Source organism: Mytilus californianus, unplaced genomic scaffold, assembly GCF_021869535.1.
Source record: "Mytilus californianus isolate M0D057914Y unplaced genomic scaffold, xbMytCali1.0.p SCAF_9, whole genome shotgun sequence".
NCBI lineage: Eukaryota > Metazoa > Mollusca > Bivalvia > Mytilida > Mytilidae > Mytilus > Mytilus californianus.
The window spans coordinates 54,647,568-54,669,255 of NW_026262745.1; the positions used below are offsets into that span (position 1 = coordinate 54,647,568).

Genomic DNA, 21,688 nt, shown 5'->3' on the forward strand with positions numbered 1-21,688 from the left:
AGCATGGAAAGGAAATGTCCAATTTTTCAATACCTCAGAATACCTCATCTCCTTATTTGTATACAGAACAGCTTTTAAAAAGAGCTAGTTAAGCAAAGGAAATACAATGTACAATCATGTATGTCATTGTAACAATGATAACAATGCTGATTAATAACCTTGTTTTTAAATTTTAAATTTGCATGGCGTGAAATAATTAGCATATAATTTACATAAGAAATAAACAAAGGCTATTTACATATCATGTCATGCTATTCATGATATTAACTAACCTAACTTTTTCTTTACTTTCATTTACCAAAAGTTCTTGATCCAGAATGCAGATTTTCAGCACAAATGTAGGTGAGTGAATGGTATTGTATTTGACAAAACCTTTTTTTGAATTTTTGGTCCTTAATGCTCTTCAAATTAGTATTTTCTTATGCGTTTTTGAACAATTTTATTTGAGCGTCTTTTATAAATAAAATGCTCTCTGGCGCACAAAATTTAAAGTCTGGTATATATCTATAATGAGTTTATTTGTTTAGCTTGTTTTTTAGATGTCAGTCATCATATTTGTTAGATTCGACTGCGTGTTAGCATTAAATTTCATATGTCTATACACGAGAAGGTATGTCAGAGGTTTTATATCCTTTTTATCCTTTTTACAGTGCATTCCTCTTCTGTTTATACATTCTTGCACATTAAATCATAAAAACTTTTTTTTTATTGATATTCATTACCATTTATAAGTTATATAAGGGTATCAAATGAGGGGGTGGACAGGGGGTCCCTGATTCCCACTTTCCTCCCCCCCCCCCCCCCCCCTACGCCTACTTTCCTCAACACTACACCAAATCCCCCTACTCCCACTTACTTCCCCCTTACTCTCCGACGAACATCGGTCAAAATGTTTTCCCCAGAATATCCCTATTTGTACTCCCCCTCTTCCCCGGTTCCCGCCGCCTGACTCCCGCTTCTCTCGCTCCTGACTCCCGCTTCCCTCGCCTCTGACTCTAGCTTCCCGCCCCCTCATTCCCATGTTCCCTCATCAGATGTCACTGTACGTATTTGATACAATCGTATCGTATTAAAAGAAAAACAAAGGCCGTCGTTAGTAAAAGCAGAGAAACTGAACTGAAACTAACATGGCACTATGCATTTTTTGTATATATTCACAATTGCCTTGATATGTTATAATTACAGTTCAATCATTTTTTATAATCATGGTCATATAAGATGAGGGTCAAGTCCCTTAGCTTCTCCAATAAATTGTTCCTGGACATACTGCTCTATTTCTTTTTCAGTTGAATTAAATCGCCCATCATCATATTACATTTCTGTTGTTAACTGTGATAATTAACCTTGTACAATGTAAAATTAAAATTAATTGCTTAATATGTTATATGTCATTGTTTAGTCAGATAATTACTTTTAGCTACGAATATCTCTGCTGAGTGTGTTTTAAGATGCAAACACCTATAACTTACAATTTCTTGACATCCTTATGGTGACTGGCGTATATTAATATGGTCATCCTTTAGTCTTCATCCGACCAACAGTCAAATTCTTGCCGAAGTGTAGCGTCCCTTTTGCTGTGTGGGATGTATAAAAACACAACCACTTTCGGTCGGAATTAGGACGTTAAATTCTATGCCTCTTGTATAGAGAGAGAAAGAGTGCCATGCCCTGTAAACCTTATAGAAGTCTTGATACAAATCACTAGGGGTTTCCAGGTGGCCTGCTGCAAGACTAAATATATGTACATATCAGGAATCTGATGTTCAGTAGCTGTCGTTTGTTGTAGTGGTTCATAAGTATTTCTCGTTTTTAATATAGATTAGACCGTTGGTTTTCCCGTTTGAATGGTTTTACACTAGTAATTTTTGGGGCCCTTTATAGCTTGCTGTTCGGTGTGAGGACTCCGTGTTGAAGACCGTACTTTGACCTATAATGATTTACTTTTATAAACTTTGACTTGGATGAAGAGTTGTCTCATTGGCACTCATACCACATCTTCTTATATCTATATCCAATATATCCTAATTTTTCAGTGACAGTTCAAATTTCCAGTCGTTCATCCCGGTCTACCCCTACTTTGTAGAACCTACTTATTGTATTATTGTTAATTTGTACTCGTCCTGAACATTAATGAAATATTTGCCACTGGACGTAAAGCAAACAAGATTCAGTGCGACGCACGACAAAGTTGTTTAAAAATTGCTTGAAACCTCTCATGTATGCATAAACTATTCTTAAAACAAACTCTTGAAGCTTATTACATACTATTAGGCTTAAATTAATTGCTAGCATAAAATCTGTATTGCGGTCTATGTAGTGTCAACATGTAATACTTCGCTATTGTTGTTTGCCCTTTCGTCGTGCTTATTTTTGGCCATGTGGTAGGGTGTTTTTATTGGAATTATGATTTTCAAAAGCCCACTTGATATCTTCTCTGTTTCTTTTCAAAATATATAATTCAGGAATCGTGTCCAACTAAGATTTTTGGTGAATGTGTTACAAGGCATATACTGCATAAAAACAGACACATTAATCCTCACCTAAAATGGGGCAGAATTTCTTTGTTAAAGAATTGCATAAATTAAAGTAATGAATCTTTAACGTCATAATATGATTAGTAGCGAGGTGTTTTGTTAAATTATATTTAAAGGTAGTTCGCGGGATAAATCAACTATGATATTTAACATGCACAGCTCATTATTCAAATTTAACATGTAAAATACTTAAAAAAAAATAACTGACAGGAAAAGTTAAGTACTAATTAAGAACTAGATTAATCCCGTATTGTAATTATTTTTGTTTACTTCTCAATGATTTTGTCTGTTTTCTGCACATGTTTCTAATTTTCGGTTGGGCGGGGGGATGATTACTACCTAATTGGCATATATCCTACCACTATTAATTCCTTCCTTTAAATCATGTAGCAGATTATCTGTTACACTTATCTGCGTATTACATTTGGTAAAGTTCACCTGTGCACTAATTAGCAAATCTTACTTCTTGTCCTGTTTATATCAGAAGCACAAAAGAAACGATACACGGCAATGCATTTTCCATATATAATGAACTTGGATACACTGTACTAAGGTAAATAATTGCCCAATTGATCTAGTTTATACAGAGTGTTATTTTTTTTATCAAAACCATTGATTTAAGGCAAATACGCAATCTTTTTTTTTTGCAATTTTTGTTAATTCAAAAATCGTTTTTCACCCAAAAATTCGACATTAGAACTTAAAATTTTAAACTTAAACATGGTCTGCTTAAAATTTTGAATGCCTTTGCAGATATTTGAATACTTAATTCTCATCTTCGAAATTAAGTGCCGACTTTTGTCATCATTTTCCGCAAAATAAATTTGACCCCTGTGTTCAATAACGATTCTTTTAATCATATGTATTTGCTTTGCAAATGAATGTTTTTCATTGGACAATTTAACAGTTTTACCTATTTATTATTTTGATGATAAATTGGAGTTCAAATTTATGTATCGTTACTTTTGTTGACTAGTATATATATATATATATATATATATATAATTTAGCTCGTATAACCAACAACCTTTACAAACAAATAACATGTTTAACGCTATATATAGATATTTTACACAAAATAACATGTTCAACGCTATGTAAAAATAAGGAGATGTGGCATGACTGCCAATGAGACAACTATGCACCAAAGTTCAAATGATGTGGATTTGAGCAATTGTAGGCAACCGTACGGCGTTCAATAATGAGAAAAACCCATACCTATAGTCGGGTATAAAAGGCCCCGACATGAAAAATATGATACCATACAATTGAGAAAACTAACGGCCTAATTTATTACAAAAATATTTACGAAAAACAAATAGGACAGACATGAACCAACGACAACCATTGAACTACAGGCTTCTGACTTGGGACAGGCACATATAGAACAGACAATGGTGTAACAGTACAACATAAAAATAAACTAAAAAAATCAGTTGAAAATGGCTTAACTAATCAGACCGATACAAAGCAGAAAAACATCTAACAAAAACACAGACAGGACGTGGCATGGTATTTATACATACCTCACAACAAGAAAGACACAAAGTACAGATCTGAGAGTACTCGCAGTTACTGAAAGTTAGTTTAAACTAAGCCATTAACAACTAATAAAGAAAAAAATACTGTATCTAAGACTTTTATAGCTGACTATGCGGTATGGGTTTTACTCATTGTTGAAGGCTGTACGTACGGTGACATATAGTTGTTTATTTCTGTGTCATTTGGTCTCTTGTGGAGAGTTGTCTCATTGGCAATCATACCACATCTTCTTATTTCTATATTAAATGTCAATCAGTACTCACCCAACATCCAATTGGATTTAGTGTAAAGACGTCATTAACAGTCAGAGAAAAACATGACCTTGTGCAATGACAAAATAAAGGTATCTAACATGAATGTTCATATGTGTATATACATATAACAATAGTTTAATTTTGGATGTAACACGTCTTTTGATTGGCTGAAAGTTATTTGTCTATCAGCTCATAGACATGATTTTGTCATGTGACCGTGACGTCATCAATGTTATTTTTTCATAATTTACTCCTTAAAAATTGAAATTAGAATTAAATTGTAAGGAATAACCGTAATAATTTTTCTGTCTTTTCGAAATAACAAAAAAAATGTGTTGCACATTTTTAAATAACCCGCTACGCGGGTTATTCAGTGTGCACCACATTTTTTATGTTATTTCTTCATAGACCGAAAAAATATAACAGTCATTCCTTAAATAATATTTAGTATGGTTTTAATTTACTGATAATAAAATCAATATCTATACCAATAAAAATAATTTTCAAAGATCTAGTTTCAGTGTTGGTAACCTTTTAGAATAAGTTATTTAAAAGATTGATATAGCTATATGTATTTTGCGCACAAAAAAAGTTAACACTATAACTAGTTTGCACAAAGTAATATGTGTAACGCTATACATAACTATTTTACACACAGTAACATGTTTAATGCTATATAACTATCTTACACAGAGTAACATGTTTAAAGCGATAGCTATTTTACACAAAGTAACATGTTTAAAGCGATAGCTATTTTACACAAAGTAACATGTTTAAAGAGATAGCTATTTTACACAAAGTAACGTGTTTAACGCTATAGCTATTTTACACAAAGTAACGTGTTTAACGCTATAGCTATTTTACACAAAATAACATGTTTAACGCTGTATAACTATTTTACACAATACTTTCGATATTCAAAATTAATATAATTGCTTTTCTATAGATATCACTAGTAGTTTTGGATTATCACTGCTTAAGCATTATCATATATACAAATATCGATATCTCAAAAATTAATAAAAAAAAACATGGAGAAATAACCAAATTTTTACTTTTTAATCCCTTTTATCTAAAATATGACTGACAGGGAAAATCCAGTTATCTGCCCCTTTTTTAAATCATGATCAAAGAACTGCCCTAATATTTAGCAAATTTTATCCTAGGACAGATTATACCGAGTTTACCTTAGAATAGTTTTGTACATTTCTACCCTAGAACCATGACCAGTTCTGACAGATCTACCCTAGATCAGTTTTAGTGAATGACTGTTCTAGCTTGTGTACTAGAACAATGCTAGAGTATATGACTTGTCTTGGATACGGTAGAACTATTTAGAACAGCTCTATGACAGATTATTCTGAAAGTTCTAGAGAAAGTTAAGAACTGATCCAAACAATTAATTTCTTCCAATATTTTAATTTTCATTTGTTCACATACAGCAAATATATCACTAAAAATGTTTATAGAAACATTTGCCATTCATTTTATTGCGGTCATGTAAGAATTTATTTCTTCATCGTGTTTCTATTAGAGACATTATGACAGTTTCACAAACATATCTCATCGTCTTTACTTAAATTAATATTTTTTTAATATTTTCTTTGGCAATTGACCGAGTAATGACCGATGGTGAATTTTTTTTTTTCGTTTCAGCAATCCTGTTTGTTTCTTTTTTCTCTGTGACAAGGTCAAAGTACTGCGATGGACTAACACACTGCATGATAAAATTAGGAGCCCATGTAAAAGAAGCTGTAATAGACGTAAAGAAATTAGATAAAGAAAATTTGGAGAAATTTTATACCACAGTTTGTAGGTTGGTATATAACATATTTTTTTATTATTTGCATTTGTAGAGTCTGCAGTTTATGTCGTGATATTAGAAACAAGGAGTTTTAATATAATTATAGTCCGAAGACCCTTTGATGTGAAGGCCCAATAATCTAAAGACCTTTTAAGGTGGATCATTGGTATAAATTTTCTAAGATAAAATTTTCTTATACTTTGTCGGAATGTAGATTTTTCCATGCTTTTTTTAAATCATAATAAAAAGTATGGATCACCGTGCTATTTTTCAAGCTTCAAGTCTTGCAAAATTGCCGAAATTTGCATAGATTGTTCATGAAAAAACACATTTTTCTGAATAAAAAGAAATCTATGATATAGAATTTTGAAATGAAATTTGAGAAGATAGGTCTTAAAATATGCTTTAAGATAATAAAAAGAAAAAATGGTGCCACCGACCTTGTTTTCTTGCTACAAGTTAAAATTGAAAATTTCTCTATAAATATTTTACTATTTGAGTTATCTCCCCTTAAATGACTAAAATGGCTTTTTGATTCAAACAAACACAATTATTTTGGTATTTGTTAAATCAGTCTAAATTATGCAATAAATCACATTTATTTTTTTATTCCAAATAAACAGTCGTACACAGCCATAATAGCCAATCTGTCTCAAAATTTGCAGATTTAAGCAAAAAACCAGACCGATTGTGAACTGCTATTTAAAATCCAAAATGGCGGTATACAGTTAATCTACCTTAAATAAAGCTCAAAGGTCCGATTGTTCACATGTTGATTTTCGAGAAATAGATGTTTAAACAATGGTAAAATGTCATTTTTGTTAACTGTTCTAAATTGTCTCATATTTGTTTCTCATTTGTCATGTCGGGGTCCTTCATAGCTGGCTATACGGTATGTGGTTTCTCATTGTTGAAGGCCGTACGGTGATCTATAATTGTTAAAATCCATGTCATATGGACTCTTTTTGATATACATTTTTGTCTCATTGGCTATATATCATACCACATCTCCTTATTTTGTTATGATAACTTTTGCAGTAATATTGCATTGTAATAGTTAATCCAAGAAGCGACATAACATATATTTAACTAACTAATAAGTAGTTGAGGTTATTAATATTCTGATCAACTGGAGGTAATCCAATTTAAACCATGTAGCATTACCCATTATATAAAAAGTAAGAAGATTTGGTATGATTGTCAATGAAACAACTCTCCAACAGAGACCAAATGACGTAAATTGTTCGCCACAATAGGTCACCTTACGGCCTTTAATAATGAGCAAAACCCATATCGCATAGCATGCTATTCAAGGTCCCGAAATGTAAAGCGGTTCAAACGAGAAAACTAACGGCCTGATGTATGTACACAACAAAAACGATAACATATATGATATACAGCAACAAACGACAGGCATATAGTTTAAGCATATGTTATTGTTCAAAACGAACAAACGGATTAGGCACAAGTTTTTCAACTTAGTAACGTCTTCTCCAAATGTGGCGGGGTAAAACATCAGTATTTGCCAGTCCCCAACCCTTCCTTTAATCTGAGAAAGTGGTGTAACAGCACAACATAGGAGTCACTATGATGTGTTTGTTTTCTCTGGTAATAATTAATAATAATAATTTATCATACTGCAAACTTACTATTTTAGTGTGATTAGATACTCTATTGAGAATTTGAAAAGATAACTATTCATTTTTTATCATCTAACACCACAAGACAGATGTGTAAGTCTTTGATTTGTATTTTACACTCATTTACCCATACCCCCGTCTGAAATCTAATGAATCTCATTTCATTCATGTTGATAGATTTATGAATTCAGAACAAATAGGTTGATTAAATTCAAATGCGTTTTGTATCTTTTTATAATTCAATTTTTGATGTAACACGTCTTCTGATTGGCTGAAAGTTTTTTGTCTATCAGCTCATAGAAATAATCTTGTCATGTGACCGTGACGCCATCAATGTTTTTTTATGATTTACTCCTTAAATATGGAATTTAGAATTAAATTATAAGGAATGACTGACGCTACACAGGTTATTCAGTGTGCACCACATTTTTTATGTTATTTCTTCATAGACACAAAAAATATTACAGTCATTCCTTAAATATATTTGAAATAGATTTTTTTATCCTAATTATAAAAATAAGAATAACTCTCTCAGCATATATACATGTAGGTCACCGTAAGGCCTGCAACAATGAGCAAAACCCATACTACATAGTAAGCCAAAAAAGGCCCAGAAATGTCAAATGTGAAACAATTCAAAAGAGAAAACTGACTAATTGTTTATTATATATTTCAATTATCAATTTTACTGATGTATTATGGTAACAATTGTAAATCCAGAGTGTTGAAATCAGCACTTCGTTTTTTGTTTTTTGTTTTTTTTTTTTTTTTTGTTGTTTTTTTTTTTGGTCTGTGTGGTATGACTCCCAATCCGTCTATTTCGGCTGTGCGGGATACATAAATACACAGCCACAGCAACAACTCTTTGGTAAATTTGAAAGCGATTTTATTATAATTATTGAAATTAGATAACGAGAGTTGAAAGCAAGCTTTTGTCAATTTTCACACGTTATGAAACTTATAATTACTGAAAGCTTGAAATGTTTTACTATTTGATTGACAGAGATATTGATGATCTGGTGAGATGTTACAATCCACAAAACATTCCTGGCTGTTCAGCTTTTCAGAGCTTTGTACAATTCGTACCATCTAAACATGCCCTTAGGAAGCAGTTTATAGAATTGTGTTCAGAAATAGAAGGTATTTACACATTTATTATGTATAAAAGAATGTGTAAAGATGTGGTATGATTGCCAAAGAGACAACTCTCCAGCTGAGACCAACTGATGTATAGGTTACCGTATGACCTTCAAGTATCTAAATGCTGTAAGGCTTTACACTTTTCCAGTTGCACAGGTTTGTCTGTATTCAGAATATAATTTGTGGTGTAAACTTTGCTTAAAGGTTATGAACCTTTATGGTTTTATCTATGAACATATATGTACGAAAAACGATCTACCGACTAGATTTTCAACTTTCAACTTTTTTAAATTTAATTAAAAAAAAAGGATATGGGCTATTCATCCATGACACAAAATCAGTACATGCATGCACAGCAAAAATACAAAAAGAAAAGAAAAAGCGCTAGTATTGCTGTTCTTCATCTCAAAGTCATAATGAGACCTTCAACACCGCGCAAAATCTCTCATCTCACTGCAAGTTTAAGACATCCACCAGCACCGGTTTGAGTGGAGGAAGTCTTTGTAAACTGACGATTACGGCACAACTGTGAGTTATAGAACAAAATTAAAGACATGGAATAATATCGATAAAATTAAAATGGCAGAGAAATTAAACATTAACTGTCCTTTTGAACTAGACATTCAGTATTGCATAATTTTATCATCTAGATGTAATGTTTTGTCAGAAAAAAATGAAACAAACAAAAACAAATACAAGAACAAAATCAAAGATACACTGAGAAGAAAATACAACGTGCTTTTTTCGTGTTTTGTTTTGACGAACTCTTTATCATCCAGATGTTATGTTTCGTCAGAAAAAGATGAAACAAGCAAAAACAAATACAAAAAACAATAAAAAAAATCACAGATAAAGATGAAAAAACACGTCCTTAGAAATTTTATGAAATACACTATAGGTCGACATACATCTGTCTCACTATAATTCCTTTACAGAAATGGTATTAGCAGCTGAATGTTATAACCAGAAAGGCGTAAAGGAGGGTCTAGAGCAGTGTTTTATTGTAATGATGAGCGATTTCCACCTGTCAGAAAGTGATCCAGAATATAAAGGGACTCAGTGTTCGTAAGTATATCAACCATGAAAATAGTAGAATATAAAGCTTAAGGGACTCAGTGTTCGTAAGTATACCAGCCATGACAATAGTAGAATGTGTCCATAGTACACGGATGCCCCACTCGCAATATCATTTTCTATGTTCAGTGAACCGTGAAATTGGGGTCAAAACTCTAATTTGGCATTAAAAGTAGAAAGATCATAAATTTATCATAGGGAACATGTGTTTACTAAGTTTCAAGTTGATTTGACTTCAACATCATGAAAAACTACCTTGACCAAAAAATTTAACCTGAAGCGGGACAGACGGACGGACGGACAAACGAACTCACAGACCGAAAAACACAATGCTCCTAAGTGGGGCATAAAAATCATGTCAAAATAATTTGATTGATTGATTGTTGGTTCCTTAGCATTCAGTAGCAAATATTTCACGCATATTCAGGACGAAAACAAATTAACAATACATTCAATAGGTATATCAAGTAAACGGGGTCCACCGGGTTGAAGGGTGGGAAATTTGGACTGCCACTGGACAATGAGTGTTAATTTCATACGGACAGACATTAAGCTTTGCACCAGGTCACCTATGGATCCCTCATAGAGTTGTTGTAAGGGTTCTTAACGTACAGAGAGCGTGGCAGTCTCCATTCACGAGGCATCGGATTTAACACTCTTATTCTGACTGGGCGTGGTTGCGAATTTTTACATCCTGCACAACCAAACGGACACCCCATTTTGGCAAGGGTTTTACTACTGATCGGTGGAAAACTAAGTGTGACCATATTTCCATTCCACGGTCACACTGGAATCAAAATATTCTGAATACTAAATAAATCGTGTTCAAAAAGATGATTATTAAAAAAGCATTAATTATCACATTACATTGTAACACATCAATTGCATAAAATAACATTCTTAATGTATATTTGTAGCTTAACCCCTGTTGGCTAACCACTACATGTACATGTAGTTCTTTTAATCAAGAAATTAATTCGCCCAAATGAGTTCAGTTGAAAGTTATTTAGTAAGTTAGAGATAGATTACATGATGCGTCGAGAACAGATATTAAAATAGATTATTCTTTGATATTCTAAATGGATATAAATGTATCCAGACAATTTATTTTTAAAATTTTCAAAAAGTTAATTTGTTAATGAGAACAGGAGTTCCTATGTGTTCATTTAAATATTTCCCTACAAATACGTTGACAATTTATGTGTTACAATATCAAGAAAAAGGAAGAGAGGTGTGGTTAACTTCAATGAAACCGCAACTCAAAACATAATGCGATTATTGTACACATCTACATGTCACCATGCGGTCATTATACACATCTACATGTCATCATGCGGTCATTATACACATCTACATGTCATCATGCGGTCATTATACACATCTACATGTCATCATGCGGTCATTATACACATCTACATGTCATCATGCGATCATTATACACATCTACATGTCATCATGCGGTCATTATACACATCTACATGTCATCATGCGATCATTATACACATCTACATGTCATCATGCGATCATTATACACATCTACATGTCATCATGCGATCATTATACACATCTACATGTCATCATGCGATCATTATACACATCTACATGTCATCATGCGGCCAATAACATGCATGTACAGAAGGTTATATAATGAATTTAAAGCCGTCTTTGATTTTGATGTTAAATATACATGAAGGTAGGCGTATAACTTAAGTTTGTTTTTCATGGTTTATTTGAAAATGAGAGACGCTATATACCAAAGGGACATTCAAACTCATAAGTCGAAGACAAACTGACAAACAGCATGGCAAAACACATGGCAATCCAGCCCTCTATCCCGGTCAAAACCTACCCATTAGGGGGAGGGTTGAGATCTCACGAAACATGTTTAACCCCGCCGCATTTTTTGCGCCTGTCCCAAGTCAGGAGCATCTGGCCATTGCTAGTCTTGTATGTTTTTTTAATTTTAGTTCATTTATATTTTTTGGAGTTTAGTGTGACGTCCATTTTCATTGAACTGGTTCACATTTTTGTTTAGGGGCCAGCTGAAGCCCGCCTCCGGTTGCGGGATTTTCTCGCTGTGTTGAAAACTCATTGGTAGCCTTCGGCTGTTTTCTGCTCTTTGGTCGGGTTGTTGTCTCTTTGACACATTCCCCATTTCCATTCTCAATTTTATTCAAAAGACATGCAGTACAGAAAATGGAATATACAAACGTACCATTCATCTACTTATGTAATGTTTATCATATTACTTTGTACATGTAATATGTTTTCATAATATGTCTTTTAAATATCTAAATCCTCAGTCTGAATCATATACAATTATAGAAATGCATCTAAGTGACAAATTCGGACATATCTACGTAAATCTAACATAGGCGTAAACGGTCAGTAGCAGTGAATATAAAAATAAGATGATATGATATGATTGCAAATGAGACAACTCTCCATCAGAAACCAAATGACACAGAAGTTAGCAACTATAGGTACCTGTACGGCCTTCAACAAGGAGCAAAATCCAAATCGCAGGACAGGCACATACAGAATGTGGCTGGGTTCATCATTTCTGCGTACTCCCAACACGATGGTGTTTACTGTTAATTGATATCAAATGCAACATGGACGATATTTGTAGACTCATCGATGGCGCTCTTGTCAATACAGTTGGAAGGCCAAAATAAATACTAAGTTGGAGAGCCTTAAAAATCAATAAGTAATACGTACAAGTTAGAATGTTATCGTTTAAGACTTAATTAATTTTAAATAAGCTTTTTTACTTCCTTCTTCATTCAGGGCTATGTCAGCATTCAACTCGTGTACTTTACAACTGATAACGGGAAAGTGCAAGACAGAAACCATCAACTTTGTGACGACAACTTCCGGGAACCATTTTAATACCATTTGTTCAGCATCTATGAAACTATCAAATAATTTCTTTCTAAGCCTTATATTTATTTTGTTACGAATATTTTCTATTTTATAAATATATACATATATAGTTTGTTTTTTATTTAGTCAGTGCTTGATAACATTAAACGTTGTTAGTATTTGGATTTGTGGAGAAACGCACTAGTACATTAGTCAATATCAAAGCAGGAATAATGTCTGAAAGTTCTCAAAACATCCAGTGAAGAGTTTGCGAAGTACAAGTCCCAAAACACCGTTTCATCCAGTAAACAATTTCTCACTATAGTATACAGTCCGCCAAAAGTTAAGCACCACCTAAATATAACTGTCAATATTTTTTTAACTATTGCGAAAAAAATATTTATGTTTGGTGTTATGAATTGCCTATAGCATACACTAAGAAAATTCATTACGATCAAAAAAATTAACTCCGATATACCCGCCAAGCAACCTTTTATTAAAGGTCATCTGCACTTTTACAAATACACTGTTTCGATGCCTTTAAATCACCTTCCTACTGTCCCGCGTACAGGTGAAATTTGACCTTCACCAAGTCACTGTGAAATATGGCAGGCGGTAAGTTATCTGTGACTGAACGTTGACAAGCAACTGACATGTTAAATGCCGGTAGGAGCACTAGGAGCATTGGTAACCATTTCAATGTTAATCGCACCGTCATTGTCAGATTTTTACAACGTCATATTGACACTGGAACTGTAAATGATAGACCAAGGTCCGGAAGACCCCGTTTAACTACCTATCGTGATGACAGACTACTTATTGGTCGTGCTAAAGCCAACCCATTTACTCCTGCCCCATAGCTTAGACACCACTGGCCTCCAGGTGGTCGTGTAAGTGTTCGAACATTGGTCCGTCGACTTCATAGAGGCTACCTAAGAGCACGTCGTGTTGTCAAAAGACGTGCCCTAACAGCCAGGCACCGTATAATCAGGTTTCAAAGGGCTAATGATCATCGACGATGGAACATGAGAACCTGGCAAAATATTCATTGGTCAGATGAGAGTTGGTTTCTGTTACGACCAATAGACGGCAGAATACGAGTTTGTCGGGGAAATAAAACTGCCTATCACCAAAACAACAATTGCCCAACGATAGCAATCTTTTATGGTGGTGTTACAGTATGGGGTTTCTTCTCATACTGTTGTAAGCTGGGTATGCATATTTTGCAGGGTAACATGAACAGACAGACCTACAGGGATTTGGTGCTTAGAAACATTGTAGTCCCTCATTTTGGGAATCCCCAACTTGCGCCAAGACCCTCGTACATGGACGACAACGCTAGCCTATAGACCACACAGGGAAAGGATTGTAACCGATTACAAAGATCAAGAAGCCATTGACACTATCTTTTTGCCTTCCATGTCTCAAGACCGGAACCCTATCGAACATGTCTGGGATGCCATTGGCAGAAATCTCAATCGCAGAGATCCACCTTTGCAAAATATTGGCGATTTAAGAGGGACAATTGTTAATGAATGGAATAAATTTTCTCAACTAAAGTTCAGAAGGCTTGTGCAGAGTATGAGACGCCGTGTTATGAAACTGGACCGGCAGAGAGGTGGTTACACATCCTATTGACTTAAATATTGACATTAAATTTGCCGAACATTCCAAAGATTATTTGTAGAGACTTTTAATGATTTCGGGTGATTAATTGTTGTAAAAAAATAAAATCAAAGTAAAACTTAAATTCCGTTTCTGATGTGTGTAATTTTCACTATTTCTATGAACGCAAAATTCAAATGCATAGAACCTGCATCAGTGACCAAACTTAAGTTTATGGTTTGTTTATGGCATATGTTAGCAAAATTGCTACATGAATATTTTCTCTTTTTCGAGGATTAACTGGTTTTTTTAAATGAAAAAAATTTCGATGCAACAAAGATAGGTGGTGCTTAACTTTTGGCGGACTGTATATATATGTCGTGTATAGAAGTTCCTTCATGATATGGTATAAGTTCCAAATGGAAGAAATATACTGTAATATTATTTCCTCTAGATAAAATACAACAGTATGTGTTCCTAGCAAAATAAAGATTATAGAAAATTTCTTCCAACATGAACAGATATTATGGCTTTGTTTATAACAAAGCTTCTAGTAGAACTTCTGTTAGGCGGAACAAATACACGTTTACATATGTCCAGTATACATTTAACGTCTACATAACGAGTAATATGTAAAATGAGCACCAGTACTCAAAATTAAAGACCACCAAATTACAAAAAAATAAGCATTGAATGATTCAGGCATCAGTCTGTTTTACCAAAGGCTCAATTGACCTTATTGAATATGCTTTTCATAAGCTTGAAGGGCTGCTAAAACTTTAAAATTGGATTGTTTTATTTCATCGAATTGAGCCATCGTGGAATCCCATCTTGAAGTATGAGCGTCCACTTCTGTGTGGGGTGTAATTTTAGCAGTTACTTTCTTCTTGTTCAGACAGAGAAGAAATATTCCCACAAGGGCATGTGCAAAGTCAAAAATACTCAGGAAAAACACACAACTGCTAAATCCGTTTGGGAAGTCAGAAAAATCAACAATTTGTTCTTCATTTTCAGTTCCAAAAACGATAGAAAATGTGAATAAAAATAAATCCAATATTAAGACTAGTATTTCAGCTAACAGAAGTGCAGGCCAAATACTCTTTTTGAAAACTTTCTTTGAAAATCCAAAAATAATGTCCTTGTCTGAAAAACTTTGTTTTATTTGACACCCACTTAACGTAAACATTAACGCAGCGCATGCGTAAATAGAGAGAACATAGTAATCGACGCTGTATTTAATGCACGTGTTGTGTTTGTCAATTCTTCTTGAAAATTATCATTGGTATATGTTACTACAAGTACCTCGACCCACAGTGGTGACATAATTTACCCACAACCTAACTGAAACTATTATAAACTTGTTTCTGTGGCAACATTTGTCATTATCCAGCAAACACATTAGGATAAACAGTACAAGATCATAAATATCCGTCCAGTCACCACAATACATATGGATCCCTGCGTCCGTTTGTTAGCTTTAAACAGGTAACATAAAAATACAGTTCAAAGCTAAATTGTGAAGTGCTCCTATTTCAATCCGTGTGAAGGATTATCAGTTTACAGTTAAAGTTCGAATGTTGGTCATCATGAAACCTTTATTAGACCTTTTCAACAATTGTCTACACCTACAGTTGACAACGACTACGACAGGTAAGATGTAAGTGGTCGTCTCAAAGTAGTAATGGTTGTATATAATGGTTACCAGTAACTGAATTGAAAGGATTTTTTTGTTGCCTATATGTATTTACCACAACAATATTTTTGTTGTTGTTGTAAACCATTTACTGATTTAAATTCTTTAATTTTATTTTTGAATTGAGTATGAATGAGGGTCTTGATGGGGTTTACAGAATAGACATAAATGGACCAATACTACAGAATCATGGGGCAAAAAAATAAAGAATAGAGAAAAATAGGCAAAAAAATAAAGAATAGAGAACAATGGGCAAAATAATAGAAATAGAAAATGGCTTAAAAAGTAAGAGAATACAGAATAGGGATCCCATCCAGACCCCCATGAATGAATGAAAGGGAGATCTTTAATATTCTATGCAATATTTTTAGAAGATGAGATTAAAGCTACTTTAAACTAGGAAAATAAAAATAGTAAATATTTAAACAGACAATTGTTTTATGTCCATTGACATGGGCGGCACATTTCTATACACAGTCCGTTATTTTTGGCCTCAAGATTCCTTCGTACTTAGCAGTTTTTTTTTTAATTCACTCATACTATGTTCAATATAAATCTGTATTTAGTGACAAGTTGTACAGAACATTTAGATAATTTCATATTTTGGTTATATTTTGTTTTTAATTCCAAAAGCACATAACAGACTTTGACAATAATGGGAAAAGGTAGACACGGGTTATGGACACGGCACAAATAAAACATAAAATCACACAATGCAACACATAAAATAGACATTAAGAGTTACCGCGTGATCTTCAATACTGTCGGGTAATCATTACCAAGCAGCGAGATCTGATCGGCCCCGACAAAAAAAAAGAGATCAAATCCAATGCCGCAGCATAATATTGTATAATAAAAATTCTTCCGAGAAAAGAATATACCATTGACCAACATATTCCGGGCTTGGAACCGTCGCATAACACATTTGGCGGGGGTTTTACTTATATAATTGGATCCAACAGCTCCCCCTATGTTTGGTCAGAGGTGAAATAAAAAAGACAATTGGGAAGCTTAGTGAAACTAGATAAGAGTAGAAAACCGAAGCGTAGATCAACAAAAGGGAAAATCAAGAAACAAAAACAAATCCGGGGACAAGAGAAAAGGGCAATTTTCTCCTAGAAAACCAAAGTTATATGAGTAAAAACTGACACCCTTAAACGCAAGTGCTACGACAGGCTACGCAGTACTAGCTTCTGACAAGACACTAGACGTGTTTCCCGTAAATGTTATGCCCGGTAACGGAGAAAATGTATCAATAACAAAGGGACAACTTATAAAAGTCAATTATATTCAATATGTACAGGAGTATAGTGAAGATCTGTTGAGAAACGCAACCTCTACGATGTCCACAAGTGTGTTTTGGGCGCGTAACGGACAGACAGAAAGTCCCGTTACAATGTCCTCTCCGTAACTTAATTACTATGGGGATGATAAAATGTAGAGTCAAAAAAATAACATTCCAAAAACGAGTTAACGGCTATTGGCAAGCGGTGCGGTCTTCCATGGAAAACTCGTACAACTAAATATTAATAATGATATTACCGAAGAAGCAATGGATTCGGATGTGAATAGATTGCCGATTTTTTTTTTTTTTTTTATTCGATTTATAGAATTGAAAGAGAAATGGTTTATAAATAAATGCTTACATATAATAAGTTTTATATGAAAGAAAGGGGAAAAAAACACAGAAAATCCACAATAGCTATATTTGCTTAATATCCGTCCTTTTTCAAAATAATACCGTTCAAATCGAATGTGTACGTATATGTTACATACATGTTATACCTGAATGATTTTTATCTTTGATACGACCCCTCTATTTCTACTGTAAACTGTAGGTGTCAATAGTCGGTGTCGAGAGTTGTTGAAAAGGTCTAATAGAACAACTGTATGCATATCAAGGTTATAACCTGAACACCAGGCAATATACATATAACCAAGAAATCCATATAGAATAGAAAGGATGTAAATAAAATAATATAAAGAATTAACAAAAAATTTATTTACCTTGTTTTTTGTACTGATAGGTTGATGTTGCTTTCGTGTTGTCGTTGGTTGTTGTTTTTTTCTTCTTGCTAAGTTTCCGTTTTCTCGTTCAAAGGCATAGAAATACGAATACAAGTTTTAAATGATTATTGTATCTACAAGGGAAAAATAACTATGGTCGCCAATGCTGATGTCTGAACTCTCCCAGCATTTTAGCGCAAATAAAAAGAAAATCAAGCTTTTATTTAGTTTGAATAACAATGGTGCAATCCCTGGAACAGCTACAATTGTTTTGGTGGGGTTTGTGTTTCCAAGTCTTTAGTTTTCTATGTTTTGTGTACTGTTGGTTGTCTGTTGGTCTTTTTTACTTTTTAGGCATGGTGTTGTCACTTTATATTCGACTTATCAGTTTGAATGTCCCTTTGTTATCTTTTGCCTCTCTTAAACATACATAAAAAATACAATGTATTTCATAGAGCAACTACGTATTTTAGATAAAAGGCAGAGCTGCTGTAATGTAAACGTCTAAGGTTATGTTTCTATACATAGTACACAATGCAAACAAAATGTTTTCTAAAGATGTAAACAGGTATCTGCGCTGATCCCTACCTCTAAGCTGCAATGGTAACTAACTTAGAATATATGCGACACACAGCTAGATGCGCTTCTTACTTCTAGGAACCCGCGTATCTCGCTGTAAACTAAAACGTAAACACAGCAAAGGTTTGGGAATAGGAGAGTTCTTGTTTCAGCTTACTAATAGAGTCGTATCACGTGATATTTTTTCTATATAAACGCCTACTACTCAACACAGACGAATTAAGCATTAGGAACAATTTAAATAGATTTCCACTAAATAAATCCTACCACACTTTTCTATTTTGACCAAACAGACGACCATTTTGTCAAGGGTTTTTACTGCCGGTTGAGAGAAATCCAAGATGACCATAATGTATATACCCAGTTACCCTTTGTATGTTCCTTTTTGAAAATGTCGATTCAATTAAAAACTTATCCTGACACGTACTCAATATATAAAAATAAGAAGATGTGATATAATTGCCAATGAGACAACTCTCCACCGGAGAACAAATGACGTAGAAGTTAACAACTATAGGTCACTGTTAGGCCTTCAACCATGAGCAAAACCCATACCGTAAAGTCAGCTATAAAAGGCCCCGAAATTACAAATGTAAAACAATTCAAACGAGAAAACTAACGGTCTAATTTATGTAAAAACCAATGAACGAAATACAAACATATATACAGCAACAAACGACAAACACTGAATTACAGGCTCCTGACTTGGGACAGGTACATACAGAATGTGGCTGGGTTAAACATGTTAGCGGGCGCCCACCCCACCCTTTAACCTGGGACAGTGGTAAAACAGTACAACATGTGAACAAACTATAAAAATCAGTTGAAAAAGGCTTAACTCATCAGATCGATACAAAGCAATGTATTTGAATCTACGAATCGCTACAGAATAAAATATTTTAATTCTAAACATACAAAACTGACAATATATTATAAGGCAGGAACCACCAGTGCATTTACAATGGATGTATTTAAATTTCATCCGCCACTTAAACCCTATTCCGTTTGTACAGTGAAACCTGTCTTAACCGAATCTCGCATAAACCAAAAACCTGTCTACACCATACATTTCTTAAGTCCATTCATACCAAATTGTATGTGTTGTAAACCTGATTAAACCGAACATCTGTCAAAAACCCTGTCCCGAAGAGGTTCGGTTTAGATATATTTCATTGTATATGGTTCCTCTAGTAAAAACTAGCAATTTGTTTGTAACTTTTTATAGTTTCCACATGCATTACCCAGTTCATTTTGCGTATAGAAATTATAAATACATTTTCTTTACGCAAAATAGGTTTGTTTCTTTAGTATGTAAGTTTCCCCAAAAAAAACATGCTGAAGAGCTGTACTTTTGTGTGACATAAAACATAAGTTGTGCGTAAAAAAGCGATAATGTTCTTATACTTCGAAGATTATATTTTCTTTCATTTTGAAAGTCCATGGATTGGTCTCAGTGGAATACACAATCCATAAGATAGACGGACAGTAGTAATTAAAGAAGCTTGTTGAACCAAATAAAGCAGAGATTATACTTTAAAGCGGTTTATTTGGAGAGATTAAGACTACGAGTAATCGAAATAATTCGGAAGGAAATCTTCAGTGGTCAAAGCAATTTTCGAACAAAATCAAACAATCTTAAAGACGAATGCCTCTTCAAAAGCACTTTTCATTTATTAACGGTAAAGTTTTAACCAAATAAAAAAATGATTTCTCTTTAAAAAAAGCAATTCGTGAACCCGAGAACGCTGACTGGTCACTAGAAAATTGTTTCTATTTTTTTTTGCTTTTGCCAGATTGTAAATAATTGACTGTGAATAGAATAAGGTTAATGATAATATTAAAATAACTTTATTAGAATTAGTAATTGTGTGAAGAGGCACTATCATGATAATCGAGACCAAGCAGGACATTCGCAGAAACTTTCGTTGATATAGACTGAAATCCAGGGCTCTAGTGAAAAAAAAAACAGATTCAAAGAAGCAAAATTTGTGAAATTTTCAGATCATCGACACTTTCTGTTGCCTTACTAATCGGATCAACATATTGCCATTTCATTGTCAAAGTTCAAGACCACTTGAAACTCAAATGAAAGGTGCTGGCAGAGGGCAATTACTGGTATAGGATCAGAGGTCTTAAACAACTTTACATCTACGTCATGTAATCAGTAGACTAGCTGTCTTTCTGTCTATCGTTATAATTCCCAACGGCAATCTTTCTTACCACTAGTGGTATAAATGCATATAGCGTTGTTTGACTGTCAGGAGGCACTCGGACCTAAGGTGCGCTGCATGTGTTCTAGGTTGTACCTTTATATACATGTCAGGTCCTCCGTACACTCCAGTTGGAAGTTTTCCACAATGTTAATAACCATTTTTTGTTAGTACGAAGGGACTATACAATATTAAATGTCATGATAAGACAGAAGACAAGAACCCTCTTAAATTTAAAAGAAGGCAAAAATCATGCATAGTATAGTACATGTATAAACAAATTTATAACAGTTACCTATTGCCCTGAAGCCCCCAAAAAATACCTCCAAAGAACAAAAGAAAGAAGATTGTGAAGTATAGAAAAAAATATTTTTAATATTTTATATTTATACTTAATGTATTGATAAGCTCCCGAACACTAGCTGTTATAAAGACTGAAGACACTTATAAAGTTAACTCGAGTCTTTGAGTCTTATACTTTAATTGGTTTTTACATTTATCATGTAAATTTGTTTGCTTGAAAAGAGAATGCTGGCTTGATTTTTTTATAAACGGGGCTACCCAATTGAGTCTGGTTAACTTAGTGGACAATATCAAATACAATCCTGGAGTATTTCTATTAAATATCTACAATGGAATGGAGCTCAAATGAATTTCAAAGTCCCCCAAAAACAATATTTTCTAAAAAACAAAATACATGAAAATTTTATTTCTCTGTTCTTCGATCTCACTCGCTTTCTT

The 21,688-nt window shown here is 33.7% G+C and overlaps 1 protein-coding gene across 1 annotated transcript; it reads left to right on the forward strand.

The window, feature by feature from the left end:
• Positions 1–234: 234 nt before the first annotated feature.
• On the forward strand, positions 235–12,983 carry LOC127714946 (uncharacterized). Its single transcript, XM_052220966.1, has 5 exons — positions 235–342; positions 5,987–6,146; positions 8,778–8,914; positions 9,850–9,979; positions 12,779–12,983. Exons 1-5 carry the CDS (start codon positions 318–320, stop codon positions 12,966–12,968), a joined length of 642 nt encoding a protein of 213 aa, XP_052076926.1. The 5' UTR covers positions 235–317; the 3' UTR covers positions 12,969–12,983.
• The last annotated feature ends 8,705 nt before the right edge of the window (positions 12,984–21,688 follow it).

What these genes read in the sequence shown, in the direction of transcription:
- LOC127714946 (XM_052220966.1), top strand. Translation starts at nt 318, where the DNA reads ATGCAGATTTTCAGCACAAATGTAG. An exon ending in TTTTATACCACAGTTTGTAG is followed by an intron (nt 6,147 to 8,777) that starts GTTGGTATATAA and finishes TTTGATTGACAG; the next exon opens with AGATATTGATGATCTGGTGA. An exon ending in TATAAAGGGACTCAGTGTTC is followed by an intron (nt 9,980 to 12,778) that starts GTAAGTATATCA and finishes TTCTTCATTCAG; the next exon opens with GGCTATGTCAGCATTCAACT.